At 31.1% G+C, this 26,904-nt stretch overlaps 1 protein-coding gene across 13 annotated transcripts in view; it reads left to right on the top strand.

Annotated features, from left to right (window-relative positions):
* LOC139501799 (anoctamin-7-like) overlaps window positions 1–26,372 on the top strand; it is an 88,220-nt gene extending 61,848 nt beyond the window's left edge. For 6 of the 13 annotated variants that reach the window (XM_071291008.1, XM_071291004.1, XM_071291005.1 and 3 more), the window contains 16 exons: window positions 239–404; window positions 1,223–1,313; window positions 2,379–2,545; window positions 4,418–4,500; window positions 5,260–5,397; window positions 8,668–8,863; window positions 9,659–9,770; window positions 11,859–11,913; window positions 12,711–12,808; window positions 14,361–14,485; window positions 15,035–15,240; window positions 19,011–19,144; window positions 19,603–19,693; window positions 20,550–20,681; window positions 21,394–21,459; window positions 25,916–26,145. In XM_071291008.1, coding sequence (XP_071147109.1) covers window positions 239–404; window positions 1,223–1,313; window positions 2,379–2,545; window positions 4,418–4,500; window positions 5,260–5,397; window positions 8,668–8,863; window positions 9,659–9,770; window positions 11,859–11,913; window positions 12,711–12,808; window positions 14,361–14,485; window positions 15,035–15,240; window positions 19,011–19,144; window positions 19,603–19,693; window positions 20,550–20,681; window positions 21,394–21,459; window positions 25,916–26,005 — 1,950 coding nt within the window. In that variant the 3' untranslated portion in view covers window positions 26,006–26,145. Of the gene's footprint in view, window positions 1–238; window positions 405–1,222; window positions 1,314–2,378; window positions 2,546–4,417; window positions 4,501–5,259; window positions 5,398–8,667; window positions 8,864–9,658; window positions 9,771–11,858; window positions 11,914–12,710; window positions 12,809–14,360; window positions 14,486–15,034; window positions 15,241–19,010; window positions 19,145–19,602; window positions 19,694–20,549; window positions 20,682–21,393; window positions 21,460–22,227; window positions 22,257–25,915 lie in introns of all 13 variants that reach the window. The other 7 variants (XR_011658658.1, XR_011658657.1, XR_011658660.1 and 4 more) reach the window with 4 other exon arrangements.
* Window positions 26,373–26,904: the final 532 nt, after the last annotated feature.

Below are 26,904 nucleotides of genomic sequence, written 5' to 3'. Positions count from 1 at the left end.
AACATTTTAATAGGAAGGATTATTGTAAAGAGGGCATGCCAGTTCAAGTTCTTAACAAATTTATTAAAAATCTACAACGTATGAAAAATATATTGAAGCGATTGGATGCAAAGACCAAAGACTCTTAGACTGTTTAGGGTCAACATAAAAAAGAATAACTTTGGATTAACTGATTACAAATACTTTGATTTCTTCTGTAATATTTTTTACTTCATAGAATGTTTTTTTTTTATTGCAGGGAACTTTTGAGAAACCAAAGCAACCAATTAGACCTGAAAAACTAAACGACAGACAAATATTATATGAATATTGGGCAAGGTGGGGCAAATGGTTTAAGTACCAACCACTAGACCATATACGGGAATATTTTGGAGAAAAAGTAGGAATATATTTTGCATGGTTAGGTAAAGTATTATAATTACATATCTGCTTATCTAGTCCAATACACTTTGATCTAAGTTTTTTTGCTTACAATTTATAAATTGTTTTCTACACAAACATTTAACTTAATAAATTGGCAAATTTTGACAGTCTGTCTTAACATAATGACAAAAACAAAACACCTGAAAAAACGTGAATAGTCAGAAGCACAGATGAATGGACAGACAAACTGTCTTTTTTTTTTATGGCCCCCTCCATATTCCTTAATGGCAGAAGATAAATGGAAGCAGGGTTTAATTTTGATATTTACTGAAGATTGTAAAATTGTACTTCTCTCTGTCAAGAGACTGACCTTATTAATCAGTTCTGAAAATCTCTGAAATCGGTAACATTAACAAATTCAGTAACAGTAACCAAATTCATTAATTGAACCAATTACCAATTCGGTAACTTCAGTGTTTATTTGATTTTGGCATTTATAAATAAAAACTGGCATGCTGGGAACAATTTCAGATGGAGCTATAGCCTGGTAAAATAAAAATCTACCTATGGGTTGATGAAAACCGATGTCAAATGTTCCAAAATCCTTATCATTTCCTTATATGTTTATAAATATCAAAACGAAATAAATTCTGAAGTTACCAAATTAGTTAATGGTTCAGTTACTGTTACCGTATTTGTTAATGTTACGGAATTCAGAATTTCCAGAACTGTAATGCTTAAGCTTGCACCTTTAGGTAAATTATGGAGAAAAAATAACCAGTTGTACAGAAATTGGGTAAGTATACTAAGTTGTTGAATATATTTTCTTTACTAATAATATAATTGATTTTAATTGTAGGTTTTTATACAGCTTGGTTATTGCCAGCTTCTGTTATTGGTGTAATTGTGTTCTTATATGGTGTTTTTACTATGACATCTAATGTGCCAGCGTGAGTATAACATTAACCCATGTATCTAACATCTTGAAACATTCATAACATTGTGTTCAAATTTGTCTGAAGTATTTATCTTAGAAACACTTGTGAAAGGACCAAAAGATTTTCAGAACTGTTAAAAAAGCACAATTTTAAAATCCAACTTTCTATTCAAAGTAAATATTACCAACTGGTTATCAAAATCATCCCCTGAGTGTTATATAGTATTGATTTTTATTCATAGAGTCATATCAATTATATTTATGAGTGGGAGAGGTATAAAATGTTACTGATGTCTCGTGTTTGTTGATACTATTTGTATGTATACATGCATATAATGGTGAAAAAGTTACAGAATAATTTAAAATATTATTTACAATGATTAATCCTAGAAATTGAAAGGTTGTCTAACTGAGCTTTAGTGAACTGACAATTTTTCAGTCTTTGTGAAGATTAAGCAGTTATAATTAACTTTTTTAATACATGAGTTAGAAATTCATCTTTTTTTTAAAGTCTTGTTATATTTGTCATGTGTGCATGCTTTTATTGATAGAAAGAGGTGAAAATATCAAAGGGAGAATCAAAACTCATAAGTCAAAGAGTCTGACAAAATTGTGGTAAAAAAAAAACCCTGACAGTCTACCAAACACTGTATAGAAAAATAAAGACTGAGTAACATAAACCTGACCAAAAACCAGTGCATTTTAATTATCATAGTCGGGAGCAAGTCAGGAGCCTGTAATTCAGTGGTTGTCGTTTGTTTATGTGTTACATATTTGTTTTTCGTTCATTTTTTATAAATAAATAAGGCCGTAAATTTTCTCTTTTGAATGTTTTACATTGTCATTTCTGGGCTTTATAGCTGACAATGCGGTTTGGGCTTTGCTCATTGTTGATCGCCGTACGGTGACCTATAAATGTTAATTTTCATTTTGGTCCCTTCAACTCTTGTGGAGAGTTGTCTCATTGGCAATCATACGGCATCTTCTTTTTTATATAGTAGCACAATAAGGGTAAAGGTTAGAAACATAAATACTTGGTTTGCTTAACATACTGATTGATAATCTTTTATTTTAACAGAAATGAAATTTGTAACAGTGGCGAGACATTTAAGATGTGTCCTATTTGTCCAGAAAATATAGGTTGTCCATATTGGTACATATCTGATGTGTGTATCTATGTTAAAATATCCTATTTATTTGATCATCCTGGTACAGTACTGTATGCTGTCTTCACATCATTTTGGGGTAAGTATCTCATATACCATGTTCACACTATGAAAAATACTCCTGGTCTAACCCAGGATAATTAATCTGGATTAATTACCACAATTTGGGATTTTCCCTCTCAACAAAAATAGAAATGTAATCACCAAAATTGTAACCCGCCCCTGTCCACTGTCTGTATTTAAATTTGTTTAAATCATAGTGGCATTTTTTAAAAGTCTTAAATAATTCATTGCACTCCTAATCCACTGCTTTAGAAGAATATACAACATCAACCACTTTCCTTGTTTTTAAAGGTATAACATCATTTTATCCGAATTGCACCAACTTTGCCCTCAAATTCATTGCACTCCTAATCCACTGCTTTGGAAGAATATACAACATCAACCACTTTCCTTGTTTTTAAAGGTATAACATCATTTTATCCGAATTGCACCAACTTTGCCCTCAAAGTAGCGACGTAAATCTTAAAGGTTAAAACATAAAAGAGAAGATTCGGTATGATTGCCAATAAGACAAGTCTTCATCAGATACAAAATGACATAGAAGTTCACAAATATAGGTCACCATATGACCTTCAACAATGAGCAAATCCCATACTTCAGAGTTTAAAAGGCCCCTGAATGACAGATGTCAAACAATTCAAAATGATAACTTATGTCCAGTTCTTTTCAAAATTGTATCAATAGTAATTGAAGTCAATCTTGTTTCTGTGATCAATGTTAAATTAAAAATGATAAAAACATTACAATTCCAAAATGATACGAACATTACAATACAAAAATGATACAAACATTACAATACAAAAATGATACAAGCATTACAACACAAAAATTTTACAAACATTACAATACAAAAATGATACAAGCATTACAATACAAAAATGATACAAACATTACATAAATTCTTTCACAGAAAATCATTTTTTTTCCCTGAAGCTCATCCACTGACCCTTACCATTCCTAGTAAGTAGCTTTATCTCATACAAACTGAAAGAGAAAAGAATCATACAATGAAAAAAACAAAGGAAATATGACAAACTTACATTTAGCATTATTGTTTTGAACAAATTCTTATGTTATGCTATATATCAGCAGTGTTTGAATACACATGTAATTATTTATTCCCAGACATGTATTCTTGACAAATTTCTGAAATATGATACAATTACTGTTTTTTGATAAGGTGAATATGTGGTTTTATTGACTTTTGAAAAACTAATATTCACTGAGGCCAAGGACTGAAGTGAATGTCAGTTTTTCAAAAGTCAATAAAACCATATATTTACCTCTTCAAAAGACAGTTATTGTTTTATTCCATATTCGGAGAGAAAGGTATGTAATGGAAATTATTTACCAAAACTTCTTGTACATCAAACGTTTTTTACCAAAATTATACATGTAAAAGCATGCGATGTTTAGCTCGGTGAATATACTTTTTCAGCAGGTGAATATGCTTATTTATTCAAAATCCCATTCATATAGAAAACCCTACTGAAGTTTTATCAATATGAATAATATACAATTACTGTTTTTGATGAAGTAAATATGCAGTTTTATTGACTTTTGAAAAACTGATATTCACTGAGGCTGACGTCCGAAGTGAATATCAGTTTCTCAAAAGTCAATTAAAACCCCATATTTACCGAAACAAAAGACAGTAATTGTTTTATTCCATATTCTGAGAGAAGAAAATGTATTTAATGACAAACTTATACCAAAACAAATTTTACATGAAACATTTTACCATAACTTGGCATGTAAAAGTGCGTGATGTTTAGCATGGTGAATAACACTTTTTCAGGTGAATATGCTTTTTTATTCAAAATCCCATTCATATAGAAAACTGTACGAAAGTATTATCAATATGGAATAATTTCTTTTATTTCCACAGCTGTGACATTTTTAGAATATTGGAAAAGAAAGAATGCAAGTCTTGCTCATCACTGGGATGTACTGGACTTTGAAGAGGAAGAGGTCAGCATTTTATGCCCAATTTATGGGCATTATGTTTTCTGGTCTGTGCATCCATCCGTCTGTTCGTTCACTCGTCCGTTTCAGGTTAAAGTTTTGGTTAAAGTTTTTGGTCCAGGTAGCTTTTGATGAAGTTGAAGTCCAATCAACTTGAAACTTAGTACACATGCTCCCTATGATATGATCTTCCTAATTTTAATGCCAAATTAGAGATTTTATCCCATTTTCACGGTCTACTGAACATAGAAAATGATAGTGCAGATGGGGCATTCGTGTACTACGGACACATTCTTGTTTCTCAATCATTTGAAAAAAAAATGAAAATGGAAGGTTGGCATTTCAGTTTAAGTTTTACTATTTATTGTGGATTGCTGATAGAACCTATTGGCAAGGAGAGACACAGCTCTTAACAGACATAAAGATATTGATGTGTAGACATTAAAACAGCAAATGAATACAAAATTTTAATTTTTTTAAACTTTATAACCATTCACTAATTAGAATTTTAATGGTAAAAGTATGATGAATAATTTCTTCAGAAATTTTAGATGACACGATAAATTGTGATTTGTGGTAAATAGTATTGGTAATATTACCTTTGTCCATCATTTTGATAAATAGTGACTCTTAAAATCTGGTTTAATTAATCATGATCTGAATTTCAAGTTGTGATATAAAAATAAAGGGTAAATGAATACTAAGTCTTGTGGTAAATGAAATTCACTACCTCAATGATGTTTGATATATGATGTATGTTTCCAGGAAAGACCAAGACCAGAGTATGTTGTCAAAGCTCCTACATATGAGAAGAACCCTATCACAGGTGTCAAGGAACCATATTTTCCTGAGCGATCCAGACTGCCTAGAATTATATCTGGTTTTGCTGCAATAACTATCATGGTGAGAGACATATGACTTTGCCAGGGGCGTAGCTTACGTTGAGGCAACAGAGGCAGTTGCCTCGGTAAAAAAAAAAAGTTCCTTCACTGTATTTTCTTTTAAATGATTATTGCAGCAAACTGGCTACTAAACAATAATGTAGCAACTTGTTATGTCTTGTTGGCGCGGTTATTGATTCATACCCTTTACGAATTATTCAAGACTTATGGGAACATGTGAATTAATTTTCCCTCCTCTACATGGAAATACCCTTTACGGTAGTTTTCTGTAGTTCAATTTGTAAAAGTAAAAGGAAACGACAACAGATTTATTTTTTCCTACCTATTGCAAGCGAAAACAGTGAGTAGAATAGATGAGGATGCAACTCACGAGTCACCCGATCAAATCACTTTACAGCCATTGAATTAGGTCAATTAGTTAATTTTGTGTCAGAATAATTTTTAGTATATGAGGGCCTGGGTTAGGTTTAAAAACAGAAAAATCGGCCCTCAAATTATTTTAAATTTAAAAGAATATGGATTTAAAATGGTGCTTAATTATAAAATAAAGGAAAATCAAATTATGGGCGACAATGATTAAAAAATAAATATTGGATAATCCCATTCTAAGCATTCAAACCCTCATTTATAACCGTTGACATGTTCCCCTACGACTATGTTCATTGACTTTGGTACTAAACAAAACAAAATATGCATTTATATATTATAGTGCACAGAAAATAATTTATATGTTGTGGTTCTCAAGTTTTATTCTCGCTATTTTAAATTCATAGTACGTTTTCATAAGCAGGGAATTTAAAATATTTAAAGGAATCACTAATTATAGAGAACTATGTCTGTTAGTTAATACATAATGTCAGTTTATATATAAAAAAAAAACCAACCAAATACTGTTCATATATAATGAAGACTTCAGAATAAAATAAATGTTAGTTATTCACCAGTTGTCATGTTCATCGTGAATGAAAAAAAAAGTTAAAAAAAATCAATCAATATGTAATTTCAAGACCTTCAAAGGAATACACCACTAAAACAAGTGCCGTGCTACACTTTACATGTAGCATATGTTTTTTTCCTAGTTGATCCTGAAATTGGTTTGTTCAATCCAGCTGTCATTTTGTGGTGATTATCTATAATTCGTTGATTCGTGACCTACGACCAAATAAATGATCATCACAAAACTTATTACAAATAAACCTTAATATTTGCGTTTGGTTTTTTTCTGTATTGAACATTTTGTACAGGTTTCTTCTATCCACCGAGCAAGGTCATGATTTCTTGTGATATGACGTGTGAGGTACAGTCAACTATATTAGAGTGTACTACGGCGTGAAAATATATTGGCAGCCATTAGGCATTTGAGCTGGCTTTCTGCTGGGAACAGTATGTCAATATATATATGTTCCTGCTTTCTGTAACTGCTAGCAAGTCAGGAACCTGACTTTTCATTGGTTGTCTAATGTGATACCTTCACGTATTTTGTTATTTTTTCAGCTTTGAGTATAGATAGTAAGGCATATAAGTAACATTATTATGATGAAATAACACTGAACAGCAACTATTTTTAACGATTTTTTTCTTGTTCAAATTGTAAAAACCTCTATAGCTTCAGGGGAGCTGCGCCCCCCCTGACCCCCCGCCTCGGTATAAACAAAAGGCAAGCTACGCCACTGTTTGCTCTACTAAATGTTTTGAGAAAAAGTTAATGAGATGCAAAGTCTGTAAAAAACATTAGTTTATGGCATGGTGTTTTGGAAAAAAATTTATTAATCATATACATGATATATGAGTTATTAGAATTAGGATGGGTGATTATAAAAAGACATAATTAGAACCAAACAGAACTTTTCATTCTCACATTTATAAAAACAATATAAGAACAAAATCCTTAAAATGGTGGAAGTTTTTATGATTGTTTTTGAGATCACATGACATGACTCATCAGTGACGCTCAAATCCAAAAAAGTTAAAAAGGCCAAATAAAGTACGAAGTTGAAGAGCATTGAGAACTAAAATTCCTAAAAGTTTTGCCAAATACAGCTAAGGTAATCTATGCCTGAGGTAGAAAAGTCTTAGTATTTCAAAAAATTCAAAAATTTGTAAACAGTAAATTTATAAATATAACCATATCAATGACAATTCATGTCAGCACAAAAAGTGCTGACTACTGGGCTTGTGATACCCTCGGGAAAATAAATCTCCACCAGCAGTGGCATCGACCCAGTGGTTGTAAATAAACTCATCATAGATACCAGGACTAAATTTAGTATATATGCCAGATGCGCGTTTCGTCTACAAAAGACTCATCAGTGACGCTCGAATCCAAAAAACTTAAAAAGGCCAAATAAAGTACGAAGTTGAAGAGCATTGAGAACCAAAATTCCTAAAAGTTTTGCCAAATACAGCTAAGGTAATCTATGCCTGAGGTAGAAAAGTCTTAGTATTTCAAAAAATTCAAAAATTTGTAAACAGTAAATTTATGAATATAACCATATCAATGACAATTCATGTCAGCACAAAAAGTGCTGACTACTGGGCTGGTGATACCCTCGGGGAAATAAATATCCACCAGCAGTGGCATCGATCCAGTGGTTGTAAATAAACTCATCATAGATACCAGGACTAAATTTAGTATATACGCCAGACACACGTTTTGTCTACAAAAGACTCATCAGTGACGCTCGAATCTAAAAAAGTTAAAAAGGCCTTCAATTAATGCACAAAATTACTGAGCAACTGGTAGAAATACTAGTCTTCACATGTTTTATCTTTTGTTTTATACAGAGTTTCAAATTTTATGTACAGAATTTTTTTTTTTTTTTGCTAAGTTATACCCGATAGTTTCTCAGAAATAAAACAAGAAAATGTTGTGTTTTGATGGTGAAAAGATACTTTAAAGGGATTCTTTGTACTTGACATCTTTGTTAATAAGTGACAAAAATAACATCCACATAAGGTATTTTAAACAAACTGATATGCAAAAATACAACGTTATTTGCCGTTTCAGAATCTAGTGCATTCTCGGTAATATTTCGAAAAAAGCGTACACTATAACGTTGTGATTGGTTTAAAACATGATAAACAATAGAAATTCAACAAATTATGTAATGTTATTTTCATTTTGGTGTATGAACAATGAGATTACCCATAGTCCATTAGATTCTGAAAAGGCCAATTGTTGGGGGGAAATGCAGTCTTTTTGTGATATCTATAAGTCTTGTCCTTAGAACTGGTGAATGGTTATATGAAAAAATATGTTTTCTATTTTCAGATAACCATTGTTATAGTATTTATTATAGCTGTTATAATGTACAGAGTTCTTGTCAGTATACCATTGTTTCAAAGTAAAACTTTACGAGGCAAAGCATCTCTAATTGCCAGTATGTCATCGGCAGTTGTCAACTTAATCCTTATCATGTCACTGAGTAAAGTGTATGAAAAGTTGGCATTTAAAATGACACAGTGGGGTAGGTTTATCATACTGTGGATTCATTATTATTCGTTGGATACCAATTTTTGTGGGTTTTGTGGGTACAGGTAAACCACAAAATTAAGATGTTCAATGAATGACAAATTTTATATAGGCCAGTATGCAGACTTTGGCAAAACCATGAAACCAAATATTCACGAAAATGCAACTTTTCTTCAATCCACGAAAATTGGTACCCACGAATTTACATGAATCCACAGTAGTTTAGTTTAAACATATTTTATTGTTCAAAACAAATGGATTAGACACAAGTTTTTCAACTTAGTTCTGTCTTCTCAATAATATACATGAATATACATTATATTTATATAGCACATTACATAAATTTGTATTTTTCTAATAAGCATGAAGGCATGAAAAATAATTAAATAAATCACAACTATTGTTATTATAATATTTATACACAAAAAATAATAGAAACGGCTCAATGGATATCAAACATTCTTATTTTGAATAATCAAACACACCCAAACGATCGGTCTAAAGGGAAAACACCTACTGTTACTAGTGTGTTTTTCAATGACTTTCTATAATATTTACCTGTATAAGTTGTAAAAGTAACATGCAATATTGTGAATATATATAATTGTGATACGGACATTAAATTCTGACGTTAAAAATGATAGTGGGATTGGGCATCCATGTACTATGGACACATTCTTGTTTTTCCTTTTACAAAATAAAGATGCAAATTCTATCTGTACAAACAAACAATTGGTCAATTATTCTTCATATATTCTTCATTTATTCTACATTTATTATTCTTTTTTAGAAATGCACAGAACCCAGACAGAATTTGATGATCAACTGACATTTAAAGTGTTCATTTTCCAGTTTGTCAATTTCTATTCTTCAATATTTTATATTGCTTTTTTCAAAGGGAGGTAAGTACTGTTTAAACGTATAGCTAATGATGCATCTACATAAATTGGCTAGGGTAATCATGGCCAGTAAAATAATCATATTTCTTTTTTAATGATTAAACATGAATACTATATTCCTGATTCTTCAGGAGGTCAAAAATCATATGGATACAACACTGAGCTAATTCATTGATTGAATTTATTTTTATCAGTAAGTAGTATTTTTTAACCAAATAACCTTCTGTTACATCAATCCATAGTTTGTGTTCTAGTTTATGTGTATTGCATGGAATTAAATTTTTTATATGAATTCATACATTAAAAAAAAAGGAACAAAATACATGTTGCAACTTAATTTCTATTGCAGTCAAGAAAATCATTTCAAAATAAGAAAGCAGTTCATGAAATCCTTTTAGTATTTTCAAGACATTTTTTCTCAAAAAAAAAATTTAGTTCAACAAGTATAATGTGTTCTGCCTTTAAAATATGTAATTTACAAATGTAGATCGATTTTGATCTTTTAAAGAAAGGGAAAGAAACGACAATAGACATAATTTATAGGCACTGGCTACGGTTACATGGAAATGTAACAATAATAAAAATATTATTGTTACATTGGAGACTAATTGCCGGAATGCAAAGTTGGGTGAGGAACCAATTAATTACAAATGTAACAATAATTACTAAGGCTACGGTTACATTACGTTATTGTTACATGAAAAACAGCAATGTACGCTAGATTGATTAAACTTGAATCTATGATGAAATGTATGTCTTGATATTGTTTCAGTCGCGCACTAAAACCCCCATGGGCACTTTCAAAACTTGGCATCTATCTGGTATAATATGGTCAACACATGTGCAAGAATTTTGGTATGTTCTTGGCATCATATATCATGTATATCTTCTTTATTTTTCAAAATAATTGGACCCTACATTTAGAAATGTAGTTCTAAATATAATGTCAGAATTTCCCATTTTTAAGTTAAATAAAAATCTACATTTTTCATTTTCATTTTTCACAGAAGTAAAATGCCCCCTTGACTAAGGGAAGTCCCTCATTTAAGTGATTCCTCATGTGGGGTTTTTTGTTTTGTCCATGTGAAAAATACATATCATTTGTTACAGCAAGAGTAATATCAATAAATTAGTGAATAAACTACTATTTATTATCTTTATGGTAGTACTGCATCATTGAAGTTTGTCAATCAGCCATGCTTTTATTCTTATTCTGTATAAGAACCTCCTTGCAGGTAAAAAAACCATTTGCCATGTTCACGATTTTAAAAAACAGAGGAAATCAACACAAGTTCAAAATCTAGGATGTTAGAATTATCTTGAGAGAAAACGGTTTTGATTGGCTGATTAATTTGATCATGAGAAATATAGAATTTGATTGGCTGAACACAAATGTCTTCCTTGGACACAGTTCAAAATCGGGAACCATCATATTTTTCGTGTAGATTTTCACAAAATCGTGTTTTAGAGGGTTTTTCACGATCACGATCGTGCAATCGTGACAAAGGGTCAAAATCGTGTAATACACGCCTAAATCGTGAAAGTTGGCAGGTATGACATTTCATACAGCTTTATAACTTGACGCAAATTGATAATAAAAAGCAAAGTTTGCTAACTGTAACTTACATACTAAGAAATTCTGTATGTACACGTATCCGTGGAGGACGTAATTTCGTTCATCAAAAATGTGTCGGACTTTGAAAACAACTTACTGGATTTGTAGAAATTGTCATTGTAAATAAAAATTTACAGTAAATAAATTGTATGTTATAAATGTATGTAATAAATGTCCTCAACTTTTATTATTTAGTACATATTACTAGTCCCATCGTACATTGCTTTTTTTCATGTAACAATAACGCAATGTAACCGTAGCCTCAATAATTATTGTTACATTCGTAATTAAACAGGTCGTTACCCAACCATGCATTCCGGCATTTAGTCTCCAATGTAACAATAATATTTTTATTATTGTTACATTTCCATGTAACTGTAGCCAGTGCCTAATTTATATCTTAGTATTAAAACATTGCCTTTATATTTGAAATAACAGCTGACAAAATTAATTATATTTTTGTATCTCCATTTTAGATTTGTTGGGTATCCTGGTCATTATAATTCATTTTTTGGTTTGAGAAGTGAAGAGGTATGTAAATAGTATTTATTATTTAGTCGTGAATTATTTTTTCAAATTTTCACAAAAGGCAAAAAGAAAACTACAGGGGAAAAAACTCAGAAAAAGTTACTTCTAGAAGACTGTAAACTGTTTTAAACCTCTTCTTGACAAGTTTATAATTGCTCAGCACTGGCCTCACGGTCATAAAACTTTCAAGCATGATTTTTGTTCTCAGACTTGAAAATCAACCAATCAAATTGCTGGATTTCATGTTTCGAGCATGATTTTTGTGCTCCGAGCACTGAGCAAAGTTTTATGTGTAACTACTCATAGTACTGTGGAATCATAATTATTTGTTTGATTCTATTTTTTCATGGTTTTCCTCTGTACAGGTGAACCATGAATTCAAATTTTCAACGAATTACACTTTCTCTATAGGCTTTGTAACCTGTATGCAGAGATTGGCAAAACCATGAAATCATATATATATACCCGAGTAAGTTTTCCTAAATCAACAAAAATTGATACCCATGAAAATAAATGAATCAACAGTTATATGAAAATATGGAAATGTGATATGACTGCTGATGAGACAGCTATGCTCCCAAGTCCAAATGACATTAATGTAAAAACTCATTAAAGATACACTCTAGGCTTGTAATTTGGTTTTTAGGAAAGTTGTTTGTCTACATAAGAATCCTCAAGTGGTGCTTGAATAAAAAAAAAGATGAAATGTCCAATTAAAATACAAAGTTGAAGAGCATTATAAACTTAAAATACAAAAAGTTCAGCTAAACACAGCCTTAAATCTAAATATTCCATTTTAGTGCAATAATGGTGGATGTCTAGTAGAATTAGCTCAACAGTTAGCTGTTATTATGATTGGTAAACAGATTATAAATAACGCACAAGAAATAATAGTGCCGTAAGTATATTGGTAAACAGATTATAAATAACGCACAAGAAATAATAGTGCCGTAAGTATATTGGTAAACAGATTATAAATAACGCACAAGAAATAATAGTGCAAGAAATAATAGTGCCGTAAGTATATTGGTAAACAGATTATAAATAACGCACAAGAAATAATAGTGCCGTAAGTATATTGGTAAACAGATTATAAATAATGCACAAGAAATAATAGTGCCGTAAGTATATTGGTAAACAGATTATAAATAACGCACAAGAAATAATAGTGCCGTAAGTATATTGGTAAACAGATTATAAATAATGCACAAGAAATAAAAGTGCCGTAAGTATATTGGTAAACAGATTATAAATAACGCACAAGAAATAATAGTGCCATAGTGCCGTAAGTATATTGGTAAACAGATTATAAATAACGCACAAGAAATAATAGTGCCGTAAGTATATTGGTAAACAGATTATAAATAACGCACAAGAAATAATAGTGCCGTAAGTATATTGGTAAACAGATTATAAATAATGCACAAGAAATAATAGTGCCGTAATTAGAAATACCTTGAGAGATAGTAATATTACTTCTTAGCTATGATAGGGATTAATTATTATAATGAATAATATACTATAAAAATACTGGTGTATATAAAGTTGATTTAATTTCTGATAAGAAAAAGAAATGTGGAAACTGAATTGCTTTGACACAATTATAATCCCCTTAAGGATGTAAGGTGATCTTAGGTGAAATTAGATGAATCAAGAATTTAAAATTGATACTACATGTATAAGCTGGAAGAGTATTTACGTTAAGGATCAAAATAAGCTAAAAATATTGATAGGTCATGGAGCATTTTTTGAAATATTTGAGTTATAAAATATGGCGGGAAAAGACCGACTCAGACTTTTACCTTATATTTTAATTGGTTTTATGTGGGTCTTAAATCAAAAGAAAGAAAACCAAGAATCTGCTTTAATTTTGTCAAATGACCTTTTATGAGCACAGAAAGAGATAGAGGATTTTTCATTGCAAAATCTGATCCAAACCTGCCAATGTTTATTATTCTGTTATTCTTTTATGTACTGTAAATTCAGAAATTATTGCATGCATTTATTATTTAAATTTTATCATTTTAGACTAAAATTCAATTTTAATTTTTGTGATGTGGAGAAAATTCTTGTTTAATTCATATATAAAAAATTTCAAAATGTGAGTTGAAATTATTGCAATTATATAACCCTGTCGCATTTTTTGCAAGATTAAAAACATCACAATAATTACTGAATTTACAGTACACATATAGCAAGTTTTATTGAGCATGCTCATAAATTTTAATCCAATTTCAAATCAAGTTGAAGAAGTAATTTGCCAAGCTAAGGTAGTTATGAGGAAAATAATCTCTTAATTCCATAACTTGCATAACATGTAGTATGAAAAGATGTAGTATTTTTACAATAAAAATTACAAAATAGTCATACATTTTGAGTTTTTTTTACATGTGACTTCTGAAATATTTTTTACCTTTTCACACTAACTTTTGCCATTATTTTGATTTCAGAAAACTGAAAACTTTTATACACCATATGAAAATAAAGATGAATAAGAATGCCATAAAAACAAGGTGGGAAGAGGATTATAACTTAATAGAAAGTCAAGGCTTGTTTGATGAATACTTAGAAATGGGTAGGTAGTGATACTTACAGTGAAATGGGGGACACACAGACCCCTCCTCTTTTAGAAACTTGTTTCAAAACCTGTAGATCAAAATATAAAAGAGAATAGTAAAACAAGTAGGTTATTATATTACAAATTACAAATTAAAGTTGGTTCAAGCAAGTTCAACTACAATTATGAACAAAGGAAGATAACTATAATTTAAATGTGCTCCATTCTACTTTTAAGCTTAATGTATAATTAAGATATTAAATCCAGAGTTATTCCGAATGATGTATTGTCGATTTTTCAATGACTATTCATAAGTTAATGTTGTCAACAAAGGGCAGAAAAATATATCAACTGGGTTTCATATGGTTTTATACAATTTAATATTTGCCAATTTTTTATTGATTATACATTTAAAAGCATTAATCCGGTAATCCTTTTGTGATAAAGAATAGGTTCTGCTCATTGTTGAAGGCCATGGAGTCTTGTATAAAAGTAAAAGAAGACATTTTTGAATTAACAGGTGAACTTATCAGAGCATATAACTTACATTTTCTTTGTCTATTTCAGTTTTACAGTTTGGATTCATCACTATATTTGTAGCAGCTTTTCCACTTGCTCCTTTATTTGCTTTGTTAAACAACTGGGTAGAAATTCGCCTGGATGCACAGAAATATGTATGCGAGACCAGGAGACCAGTGGCTGACAGGGCACAAGATATAGGAGTCTGGTTTTCTATACTGGATGGCATGGCTCAGTTAGCAGTAATAAGCAATGTAGGTTAAAAAAAATTGCCAAGTATTTAAAGTAAAATGTAATGGTATGAAAAAGTTACATCTCAATAAATTATAATATTTAAATGTCTTCTAATATTTCTCTTTTATAAGAAGTAGAAGAGGTATTTAGTTGTTGATCTGTTAGTATGACTAACTGTCAGTCCATTGCACATCTTCTAAAAACTTTATTTTGGACTTCAACCTTTTTTTTGTGATATGATCACACATAATGCAAGACAGACTTTTAGAGAGGAGGCTCCATGTCTAGTAAGAAATCGATGCATGAAAAGATTTTAAGGATATAAACCAGGGCCCAGTTGTTCAAAAGTGTCGTTAAATAATTTTCCTTCCAAGAAACGTTATTAGCCATCTACATTTTAAGAGATTTTATGACCAGTTTTTATACGACCGCAAAATTTGAAAAATTTTTCGTCGTATATTGCTATCACGTTGGCGTCGTCGTCGTCGTCGGCGGCGTCGTCGTCGTCGTCCGAATACTTTTAGTTTTCGCACTCTAACTTTAGTAAAAGTGAATGGAAATCTATGAAATTTTAACACAAGGTTTATGACCACAAAAGGAAGGTTGGTATTGATTTTGGGAGTTTTGGTCCTAACATTTTAGGAATAAGGGGCCAAAAAGGGCCCAAATAAGCATTTTCTTGGTTTTCGCACTATAACTTTAGTTTAAGTTAATAGAAATCTATGAAATTTTGACACAAGGTTTATGACCACAAAAGAACGGTTGGGATTGATTTTGGGAGTTTTGGTTTCAACAGTTTAGGAATTAGGGGCCAAAAAAGGGCCCAAATAAGCATTATTCTTGGTTTTCGCACAATAACTTTAGTTTAAGTAAATAGAAATCAATGAAATTTAAACACAATGTTAATGACTACAAAAGGAAGGTTGGTATTGATTTTGGGAGTTTAGGTCCCAACAGTTTAGGAATTAGGGGCCAAAAAGGGACCCAAATAAGCATTTTTCTTGGTTTTCGCACCATAACGTTAGTATAAGTAAATAGAAATCTATGATATTTAAACACAAGGTTTATGACCATAAAAGGAAGGTTGATATTGATTTTGGGAGTTTTGGTCCCAACAGAATAAGGGGCCCAAAGGGTCCAAAATTAAACTTTGTTTGATTTCATCAAAATTGAATAATTGGGGTTCTTTGATATGCCGAATCTAACTGTGTATGTAGATTCTTAACTTTTGGTCCCGTTTTCCAATTGGTCTACATTAAGGTCCAAAGGGTCCAAAATTAAACTTAGTTTGATTTTGACAAAAAATGAATCAGTTAGGTTCTTTGATATGCTGAATCTAAAAATGTACTTAGATTCTTGATTATTGGCCCAGTTTTCAAGTTGGTCCAAATCGGGGTCCAAAATTAAACTTTGTTTGATTTCATCAAAAATTGAATAAATGGGGTTCTTTGATATACCAAATCTAACTGTGTATGTAGATTCTTCATTTTTGGTCCTGTTTTCAAATTGGTCTACACTAAAGTCCAAAGGGTCCAAAATTAAACTTAGTCTGATTTAAGGTTCTTTGATATGCTGAATCCAAAAATGTACTTAGATTTTTTATTATGGGCCCAGTTTTCAAGTTGGTCCAAATCAGGATCTAAAATTATTATATTAAGTATTGTGCAATAGCAAGTCTTTTCAATTGCACAGTATTGCGCAATGGCAAGAAATATCTAATTGCACAATATTGTGAAATAGCAAATTTTTTTTTAATTAGAGTTATCTTTCTTTGTCCAGAATAGTAAGCAAGAAATATCTAATTGCAAAATATTGTGCAATAGCAAGATTTTTTTTTTAATTGGAGTTATCTTTCTTTGTCCAGAATCAACTTAAATCTTTGTTATATACAATATACAATGTATATTCACTTTTTACTACCAACTGATAAATTAAAATAATCTTTACCATTCAGTGATAACAAGCAGTTTTTTTACATCTTAATATTTTATGATGTATTTAAATGAGTAGTTATTGTTGCAAACTCCATTAGAAATTTTAATTGAGATTAGTTTTGGAATAAGGGAAAGGGGGATGTGATTAAAAAAATTGGGTTCAATTTTTCTCATTTGAAATTTCATAAATAAAAAAGAAAATTTCTTCAAACATTTTTTTGAGAGGATTAATATTCAACAGCATAGTGAATTGCTCTAAGAGAAAACAAAAATTTTAAGTTCATTAGACCACATTCATTCTGTGTCAGAAACCTATGCTGTGTCAACTATTTAATTGATTATTGGCCCAGTTTTCAAGTTGGTCCAAATCGGGGTCCAAATTAAACTTTGTTTGATTTCATCAAAAATTGAATAATTGGGGTTCTTTGATATGCCAAATCTAACTGTGTATGTAGATTCTTAATTTTTGGTCCCGTTTTCAAATTGGTCTACATTAAAGTCCAAAGGGTCCAAAATTAAACTAAGTTTGATTTTAACAAAAATTGAATTCTTGGGCTTTTTTGATATGCTGAATCTAAACATGTACTTTTTTTTATTATGGGCCCAGTTTTCAAGTTGGTTCAAATCAGGATCCAAAATTTTTATATTAAGTATTGTGCAATAGCAAGAAATTTTCAATTGCACAGTATTCAGCAATAGCAAGAAATCTCCAATTGCACAGTATTGTGCAATATCAAGAAATTTTCAATTGCACAGTATTGCGCAATAGCAAGAAATCTTCAATTGCACAGTATTGTGCAATAGCAAATATTTTCAATTGCACAGTATTGCGCAATAGCAAGAAATATCTAATTGCACAATATTGTGCAATAGCAAGAAATTTTCAATTGGAGTTATCTTTCTTTGTCCAGAATAGTAGTTGAATCAACTTAAATCATTGTTTTATACAATATACAATGTATATTAACTTTTACTACCAACTGATAAATTAAAACAATCTTTACCATTCAGTGATAACAAGCACTTTATTTTACATTTTAATATTTTATGATATATTTAAATGAGTAGTTATTGTTGCAAACTCCATTAGAAATTTGAATTGAGATCAGTTTTGGAGAAAGGGAAAGGGGGATGTGAAAAAAAATGGGGGGGTGGGGGTTAAATTTTTCTCATTTATTTCAGATTTCATAAATAAAAGAAAATTTCTTCAAACATTTTTTGAGAAGATTAATATTCAACAGCATAGTGAATTGCTCATAGGCAAAAAAAATATTTTAAGTTCATTAGACCACATTCATTCTGTGTCAGAAACCTATGCTGTGTCAACTATTTAATCACAATCCAAATTTAGAGCTGAATCCAGCTTGAATGTTGTGTCCATACTTGCCCCAACCGTTCAGGGTTCAACCCTTGCGGTCGTATAAAGCTGCGCCCTGCGGGGCATCTGGTTTTTCTTGCTTGTAGTTCAACAGGTTTTATTATGCCTCAGCTACAATATTAGAGAGGCATTATGTTTTCTGGTCTGTGCCTCCGTTCGTTCCTTTGTCCATCTGTCCGTTCATCCATCTGTCCGTTCGTCCATCTGTCCATTCGTTTGTCTGTCCCGCTTCAGGTTAAAGTTTTTGGTCAAGATAGTTTTTGATGAAGATGAAGTCTGAACAACTTGAAACTTAGTACATCCCTATGATAAGATCTTTCTAATTTTAATGCCAAATAAGAGTTTTTATACCAATTTCACAGTCCATTGAACATAGAAAATGATAGTGCGAGTGGGGCATCCGTGTACCTATGGACACATTCTTGTTGTAAAGACTGCTGTGATTTTATTTACTTACATAATTACTTTCTCATTACAGGCATTCCTTATAGCCTTTACATCAGAGTTTTTACCCAGACTGTTGTATCAGTTTCAGTATGACTCTAATTTAGATGGTTTTACAGATTTCTCTTTAGCTGTTTCTCCAAATGGTACAATGAATCAGACTTGCAGGTAGGCTGCTTGAAAAAATTGATAAAAAATGTGGTAAACATTGATTTATAAATCAATATCAAATAAGGGCTGTTCCATTAAAACATACATGGTACCCAGGGACGGCATTTTAAAAACACAGTGACCACCCATAGAAGCAATTTTAGAGTCCTGCATACATTTTAGGCCAGGTCAACACAATATTTCATAACCCACCCTTAGTGGCAAATTTAAGTTGCCTTCCCTGGGTCCCATGTATGTTTTTTATTGAACAACCTTAAGACAAATATTAAGAGTTCAAATTTAAATTATTTACATTTTTTTTAGCCAAAATTTGGGATTTACATTACAAGCTTTCAATTGTTAATTCTAGAAAAGGTTGACCTCGGATTTGACTTTTAAGTGTGACTTATGAAAGAAGGAAGTTGCTGAACTTTTTCCAATGTATGTCAATTATTTTGTTTGATTATTAATTTTAGGTATAGAGATTTCCGAGACAAAGAAGGCCATTATACTTTATTTTACTGGCATTTACTAGCTATACGACTAGGATTTGTTATTGTATTTGAGGTAAGATGATGTTTTGGTTAAGGGTCATCCATATTGTCAACCATTTTCCAAAGTGTACAAAACGTACACTTGGTGGGAGGGGGTTAAAAAATCAACATTTTTACAGTACACTTTTTAAAAAATAATAAAAATAAAACAGTCAGATATGTTTCAGTTTATTTTCAATGCAATTTTTTATATTAAAATAATTCATAATAGAGAGGATCTTCTTTTTATTAAGAATGATTGATTCTTGTCTTGAAATCTGAAAATGGTCGATGTACACTTTTTGAAGGAGGGTGGGGGGTTGGAAAAAAGTGTATGTTTTGTACACTTTGGAAAATAGTTGACAATTATGGATGACCCCTTAAATAGATAGTTTCAAAAGAATTTTAATACTGCTATCAAAAGTTCAAATTTATTTTGAAATATTGATTGTGGAGATATTTTTACAGACAATTGTTGATTTTATTTTTTGGGGCAAATGAAATATAACCTTGTGGCTCAAATGCAGCTGGTTATTTAAAAGTGTGCTCAACATTTTTAAGGGTATTTCAAATAGACAGAAAAAATGTTACAATCATTCCTTATAATCTAATTACAGTTTGTAAGGAGAACAAAACTTTGATAAAACATCGGTTACGTTACAGTCACATGACAAAATTACATATATGAGCTGATAGACCATACACTTTCAGCCAATCAAAAGACCTGAATCATCCAAAACTAAATTATTTTATTGTACATGTATTTTATATTCACATAATTGTTTGCATTTTACTACCATTTTATCAGTTTGATATGATAAACAAAACGACGTCAGCCAGTCAGAAGACATGTTACATCCAAAATTAAATTATTGTCTGTTGTATTGCAGCATGTAGTATTTGGTTTTTGTCGACTGATAGACTTTATGGTACCAGATGTTCCAGAGGCTTTAGAGATTAAAATAAAACGTGAGAGATATCTGGCTAAGCAAGCTCTTGCTGATACAGACACAATCATGATGGTTAGTATAAATGTCCACCTAGTGGTAGTTAAAACTATGCAGAGTATGACCCAAAATATGAATATTTAAAAAGTGGTAAAATTTGTTATTGTTTTATAAGCATTCTTTGCAATAACTCTGTTTGTTAAAAAACAGATTAAAAACAATTGACTAAAAAAAAAACATATACTTAAAAGTGTCACTGCTTTTCAATTCCTTCTTACAAAAAATTGACAAATGATTTCAACTTCAAAAGTACTTTATATTTATGAATTAAACGAACATCAAATATGTCTTAAGAAGATTTGATCTTAATAAGAGGACATTATTTGTATGAAAACCTAATATCTTGTGAAGGGTCTATAGATGATTTTTAATGTTTAATTGGAAGAATCTGCATACATGTATGTAGACATGTAATAATGGATTATTCCCCCTTAAATAAAACTTGACCGTTATGAAAACCTAATATCTTCTGTTGGGGCTATAGATGATTTTAAATGTGTAATTGAAAGAATCTGCATATTTGTATGTAGACATGTAATAATGGATTATTCCCCCTTTCATAAAAACTTGACCGTTACGAAAACCTAATATCTTGTGAAGGGTCTATAGAGGATTTTTAATGTTTAATTGGAAGAATCTGCATATATGTATGTAGACATGTAATAATGGATTATTCCCCCTTTTAAAAAACTTGACCTTTTGAACTTATTTCCCCCTTTTGAATCAGAACGATTCCTCGGACGCTGGTGAGGATCTAGAGGATGATGATGATGATAATGTAATTGATGTAGAAGTAAGTCTAAATGTTGTCATTTCAGTGACCAACTGTGTATAGATGATATGATTATTATCCTCTTGTTGTTCAGTATATAAGGATTGAATAGGCCCCTTCACAGTTAGTTCAGTCATATTGGATAGGGGCAGATTTTCATAATGGAGGTAAAAATGGTGTGTGAAAAATACCAGTTGCTTAGAAACAAGCATAGGATTTCCCATACTTTCATACTGTTTCCACATCTTTCAAAAAAATCTTCCCCTTATTCAATATGGCCTTACTAACCATGAAGGGGCCTTTTGTAGTGTGTCTGCTTGAATAGGTACTTTGGAACTTTTTGGATTGCTGTATTCATCCCATACAGTTATTCTCATACCTCAATGCAATACAGAATTGAAGAATTAAAAGGGGGGAGAGAAATTGGTCTATAATAGTTCTAGTAATATTAATTAGAGAGAATAATGCTAAGTTATGAGAAGTAATATGTGGATGAGTACTACAAGGATTCCATAGAACCTCATTCCTGTTTATGGCCTATAGATGTTGAATTTGAAATGTCTGTTTGCCTTTATAGTATTTCTTTTCAGCATGTGCTCCTGTCAAAATGTATATCTGTAAATATATATTTTGTGTTTCTGAATGAAAAAATACCATATTCTTTTAGCTATTTATTTGTAGGATATGTAAACCAACTGAAAACAATTTCATTCCAAATTCTGCAGAGATAATATTTTTTCATCAGTTAGCTACATTTAAAAAAACATTATTTTTGCATTTTAACAAAAGGAATTAGAAGACCATATAACAGAAGTGTAGTAAGTTAAATAGCACACAGAGCCTCTTGTTTTACACATAATTTTAAAAATTTCACAATTGCATCACTGATGACTTTATCTTTACATATTTTTTTAAGACACTTTTGTAATAATGATACCAAATCTTCAATGAAAATTACTGTTATATAAGTACTGACAGTTATTGTAGATAATAGCTGTCACACATTCTTTATCTTTATTGTGTGTGAAAAAAAACCAATAGTTATATTTAATACCAAATAAAATTAAAGGCATTAAAACAAATTCTATGTGTATGACAAATTATAATCCTATTGTCCAATGTATTATCATATTTGCTTTAAAGTATCCTAAAGTGGAGTAATACTTCTATAATTTTGGGGTTCTTGTATGCATCTCAGCATATGGAAGGTATAAATTATTATTCATGTACCAAATATAGTCATTTACACAATATATTGAGAATATTGTTTTCATTTGGTTAGATAAGATCACTAGATTTTTTTTGCTGCATATTTATTTTGTCAGCTGTTTTAAGTAAATTTGTATTTATTTCTATAATGTATTCACCACTGAATGATAGATTGTATATGCTGTCCACTAAGTGCTCAAAAACAAAGGGAAATATTATTTCAGAAATACATTTTTTTTTTTCAAATACTATCAGCGAAATTATTTTTTTTAATTTTCCAACTCAATGAATGTTGCGTTTGTATGAAGATATTGTCTATATTAGCCTTTGTAAGTCTTGTATGATTTTTGATTTTAGTTTCTTGTGTATAATTTGGAGTTTAGTATGACGTCCATTATCACTGTACTAGTATACATATTTTTTAAGGGGCCAGCTGAAGGACGCCTACGAGTGCGGGAGTTTCTCGCTACATTGAAGACCCATTGGTGGCCTTCGGCTGTTGTCTGCTCTATGGTCGGGTTGTTGTCGCTTTGACACATTCACCATTTCCTTTCTCAATTTTATAATATATATATAGCTGTTGTAAATAAATATTCTGTATAATCCAATTGCAGTTTATCTATAGCTCTAAATTTGTACTTAAAAATATTCTTCTACGTATCCACTATTTCATGTTTGTGATGTTGTGCTTTTGATAATTTTTTTAATTAAATGTTTGAAATATATTTTTTGTCAAGCCTGCAACTTTTGTTGCAGAAAGCTCGACATAGGGATAGTGATCCGGCGGCAGCGGTGTTAGCTCACTTCTTAAAAGCTTTATATTTTAGAAGGTGGAAGACCTGGATGCTTCATACTTTGTATATAGATGCCTCATGTTACAAAGTTTCCGTCAGTCACATGTCCAATGTCCTTGACCTCATTTTCATGGTTCAGTGACCACTTGAAAAAAAAGTTCAGATTTTTTGTAATGTTGAATTCTCTCTTATTATAAGTAATAGGATAACTATATTTGGTATGTGCGTACCTTGCAAGGTCCTCATGCCCGTCAGACAGTTTTCACTTGACCTCGACCTCATTTCATGGCTCAGTGAACAAGATTAAGTTTTGGTGGTCAAGTCCATATCTCAGATACTATAAGCAATAGGGCTAGTATATTCGGTGTATGGAAGGACTGTAAGGTGTACATGTCCAACTGGCAGGTGTCATCTGACCTTGACCTCATTTTCATGGTTCAGTGGTTATAGTTAAGTTTTTGTGTTTTTGGTCTGTTTTTCTCATACTTTATGCAATAGGTCTACTATATTTGTTGTATGGAATGATTTTAAGGTGAACATGTCTAACGGACAGATGCCATCTGACCTTGACCTCATTTTCATGGTTCAGTGGTCAAAGTTAAGTTTTTCAGTTTTGGTCTTTTTATCTGATACTATATGCCATAGGTCAACTATATTTAGTGTATGGAAATATTTTATGATTAATATATTAGTCGCGCAGGTTTTATTTGACCTTGACCTCATTTTCACGGTTCATTGCTCAGTGTTAAGTTTTTGTGTTTTGGTCTATTTTTCTTAAACTATAATTATTAGGTCAACTATATTTGTTTTATGGAAGCATTGTTAGCTGTACATGTCAGCCTGGCATGGTTCATCTGACCTTGACCTCATTTTCATGGTTCATTGGTCTTTGTTTAGTTATCTTGGTTAATGTAACGTTTATGGGACAGTTGTAATAAAGCTTTATACTTAGGACTATCAACATAATATCAATGATTAGTAAAGAAGGCGAGACATTTCAGTGTGTGCACTCTTGTTTATTTATTATGTCACAATTGCAATATTTTTGAATTAGAAATAATCATTTGAAATTCCTACAAAGAAAATGTATAATTGTAATAGTTTTCACTATTGGCACCCTGTTATAATAAAAAAATATAGAAATCTACAGCTTTAGAGAAATATGGATATTTACCTTGAACCAACTTGAAATAAAAAAAATGTATGTTTGGTAATGAGCTTGAAAGTATAATATACCAATATCTATAAGCTTTGCATGATTTGACATTTTAGGAATGACTGTAATATTTTTCTGTCTATGAAGAAATAACATCAAAAATGTGGTGCACACTGAGTAACTTGTGTAGCGGGTTATTTTAAGTTGTGCACCACATTTTTACGTTGTTTCGAATAGACAAGACAAAATATTACAATCATTTCTTATAACTTAATTCAAAATTCCATTTTAAACCGGAGTAAACCATGAAAAAACACTGATGACGTCAGGGTCACATGACAAAATTATGTATATGAGCTGACAAACAACAATGTCAGCCAATCAGAAGACGTGTTATATCCAAAATTAAATTTTTACAATTTAGAAGAAAAAGAATTGAGAAACATCCTTTCCATAGAATTGCTGTGTATGAGACATGCTCATGGGTGGCAACTCTCAAAGACAAAGCAAGCTAACACTTGGAGGCATGAATACGGGAAAAAAACAACTTTAAGGACAATATGTGTTTAATCAAATCTTTACTTTATAATTACTAAAGCAGAGTTTTTAAAAATTTTAGATTTTAAGAACTTTATTCTGTCTGTAAAAACTTAGTTATAGATTTATAATATTTAATGTCAATGAGTATATAACAAAGAGCTGTTACAAAGATTTCATACAATAACAGATAGCTGTTACAGCCGATTGCAATGAGTTTGTAGGTAAAGGTAATATCTTTGGTGAGCTTGCTTGCTAGCTGGACCATGAAGTCATTATTAGGTTAGGTAAACTATCTTTAAGAGTAGACTAGTCCAATAGATAACCATCAATCTATCTGTCTAGGATTAGGCTACTCCGAAAGGAGGGTAGTATACCTTACCTAATAATGACTTCAGCAAGCTCACCAAAGGTAATTCCTTTACCTACACACTCAATGCAATTGGCTGTAAAATGAAGTGCAAAAATGAACCATTACCTCACACATATGACAATTATAAATCTCTCAAAAGATTTTACCATAAGTAGATTTATTTTTAGCTCACTGCTTCAATTGGGAATTGACTACCCTAAGGTAAGCCACACATTGCAAAAAATATTAATGCAAGGTCTGCTGCAACTAGTACTCAGTTGGTTCCAAACAGATTAAAAACATTGCCAGACGAGGCAATTTTACAAGAAAAAAATCATAAAGCCTACAAGAACCTGTTCTTTATATAATGATTGTTTTAGCATTACAAATGTGGCAATAATTTCACAGTTTATATATTTAATATTACAGATGGCTCGTGGCTTAGATGAAGAAGACGAAGATCTGGAGAAGATATCAGTAAAAATTGATAGTGCTATAAAGAAAAGTGAAAAATCGTAGCAGGAATGGGAAGTAACTCTGAGTCACTTTAGACTCAATTTATCCAATGGACAAAGCTCTGTGTTTAACGTAATGTGTAACATACAAGATAAATAGAACCAAACAATATTTACTGGATCAAACAGTCTGTGTTTAACGTTATGTGTAACATACAAGATAAATAGAACCAAACAATATTTACTGGATCAAACAGTATTGACTTAACCAAATAGTGAAGTGTTCAAATTTTTACAGATCTATATCTGATTTGAAGCTTATCACTAAACGAAAACAAAGTTACTGGAATTATACCAGTGTTTATATACTAACAGTAGGAAAAAATAAAGCTGTTTTCCTTTTAGAGCAAAAAATGTTTATCATGTCTTTTTGAAATGACTATTTTTTATGCCCCATTTATGGGGATTATGTTTTCTGGTCTGTGCGTTTGTTCGTTTGTCCGTTCGTCTGTGCGTCCATTCGTCCTGCTTCAGGTTAAAGTTTTTGATCGAGGTTAAAAATTTTGGTCCAGGTAGTTTTTGATGAAGTTGAAGTCCAATCAACTTGAAACTTAGTACAAATGTTCCTTATGATATGATTTTTTCTAATTTTAATGTCAAATTTGAGATTTTCCCCCATTTTCACGGTCCATTGAACATAGAAAATGATAGTGCATATGGTACATCTGTGTACTAGGGACACATTCTTGTTTACAGCTGCTCTGCATTGGAACCTGTCTTGATTAGATAAGTGTATGGTTAAGATTATTTGATGTTCGTCCCAATTTAAGACTGTTTAGACAAAATTACACAGATATCAATGTCTGATTGGTCAATGTTCAGAATAGTAAAGATCAGAGGGTAAGGTTCATTCGTCATACATTGTTTGTCAGTTAGAGGATAAGCTGACAGTGTCAACATTTA

The sequence above is a fragment of the Mytilus edulis genome, chromosome 13 (assembly GCF_963676685.1).
Source record: "Mytilus edulis chromosome 13, xbMytEdul2.2, whole genome shotgun sequence".
NCBI classification, from domain to species: Eukaryota; Metazoa; Mollusca; class Bivalvia; order Mytilida; family Mytilidae; genus Mytilus; species Mytilus edulis.
Note: the sequence above shows the minus strand (reverse complement) of the source record. Positions and strands in the feature narration are given on the sequence as shown.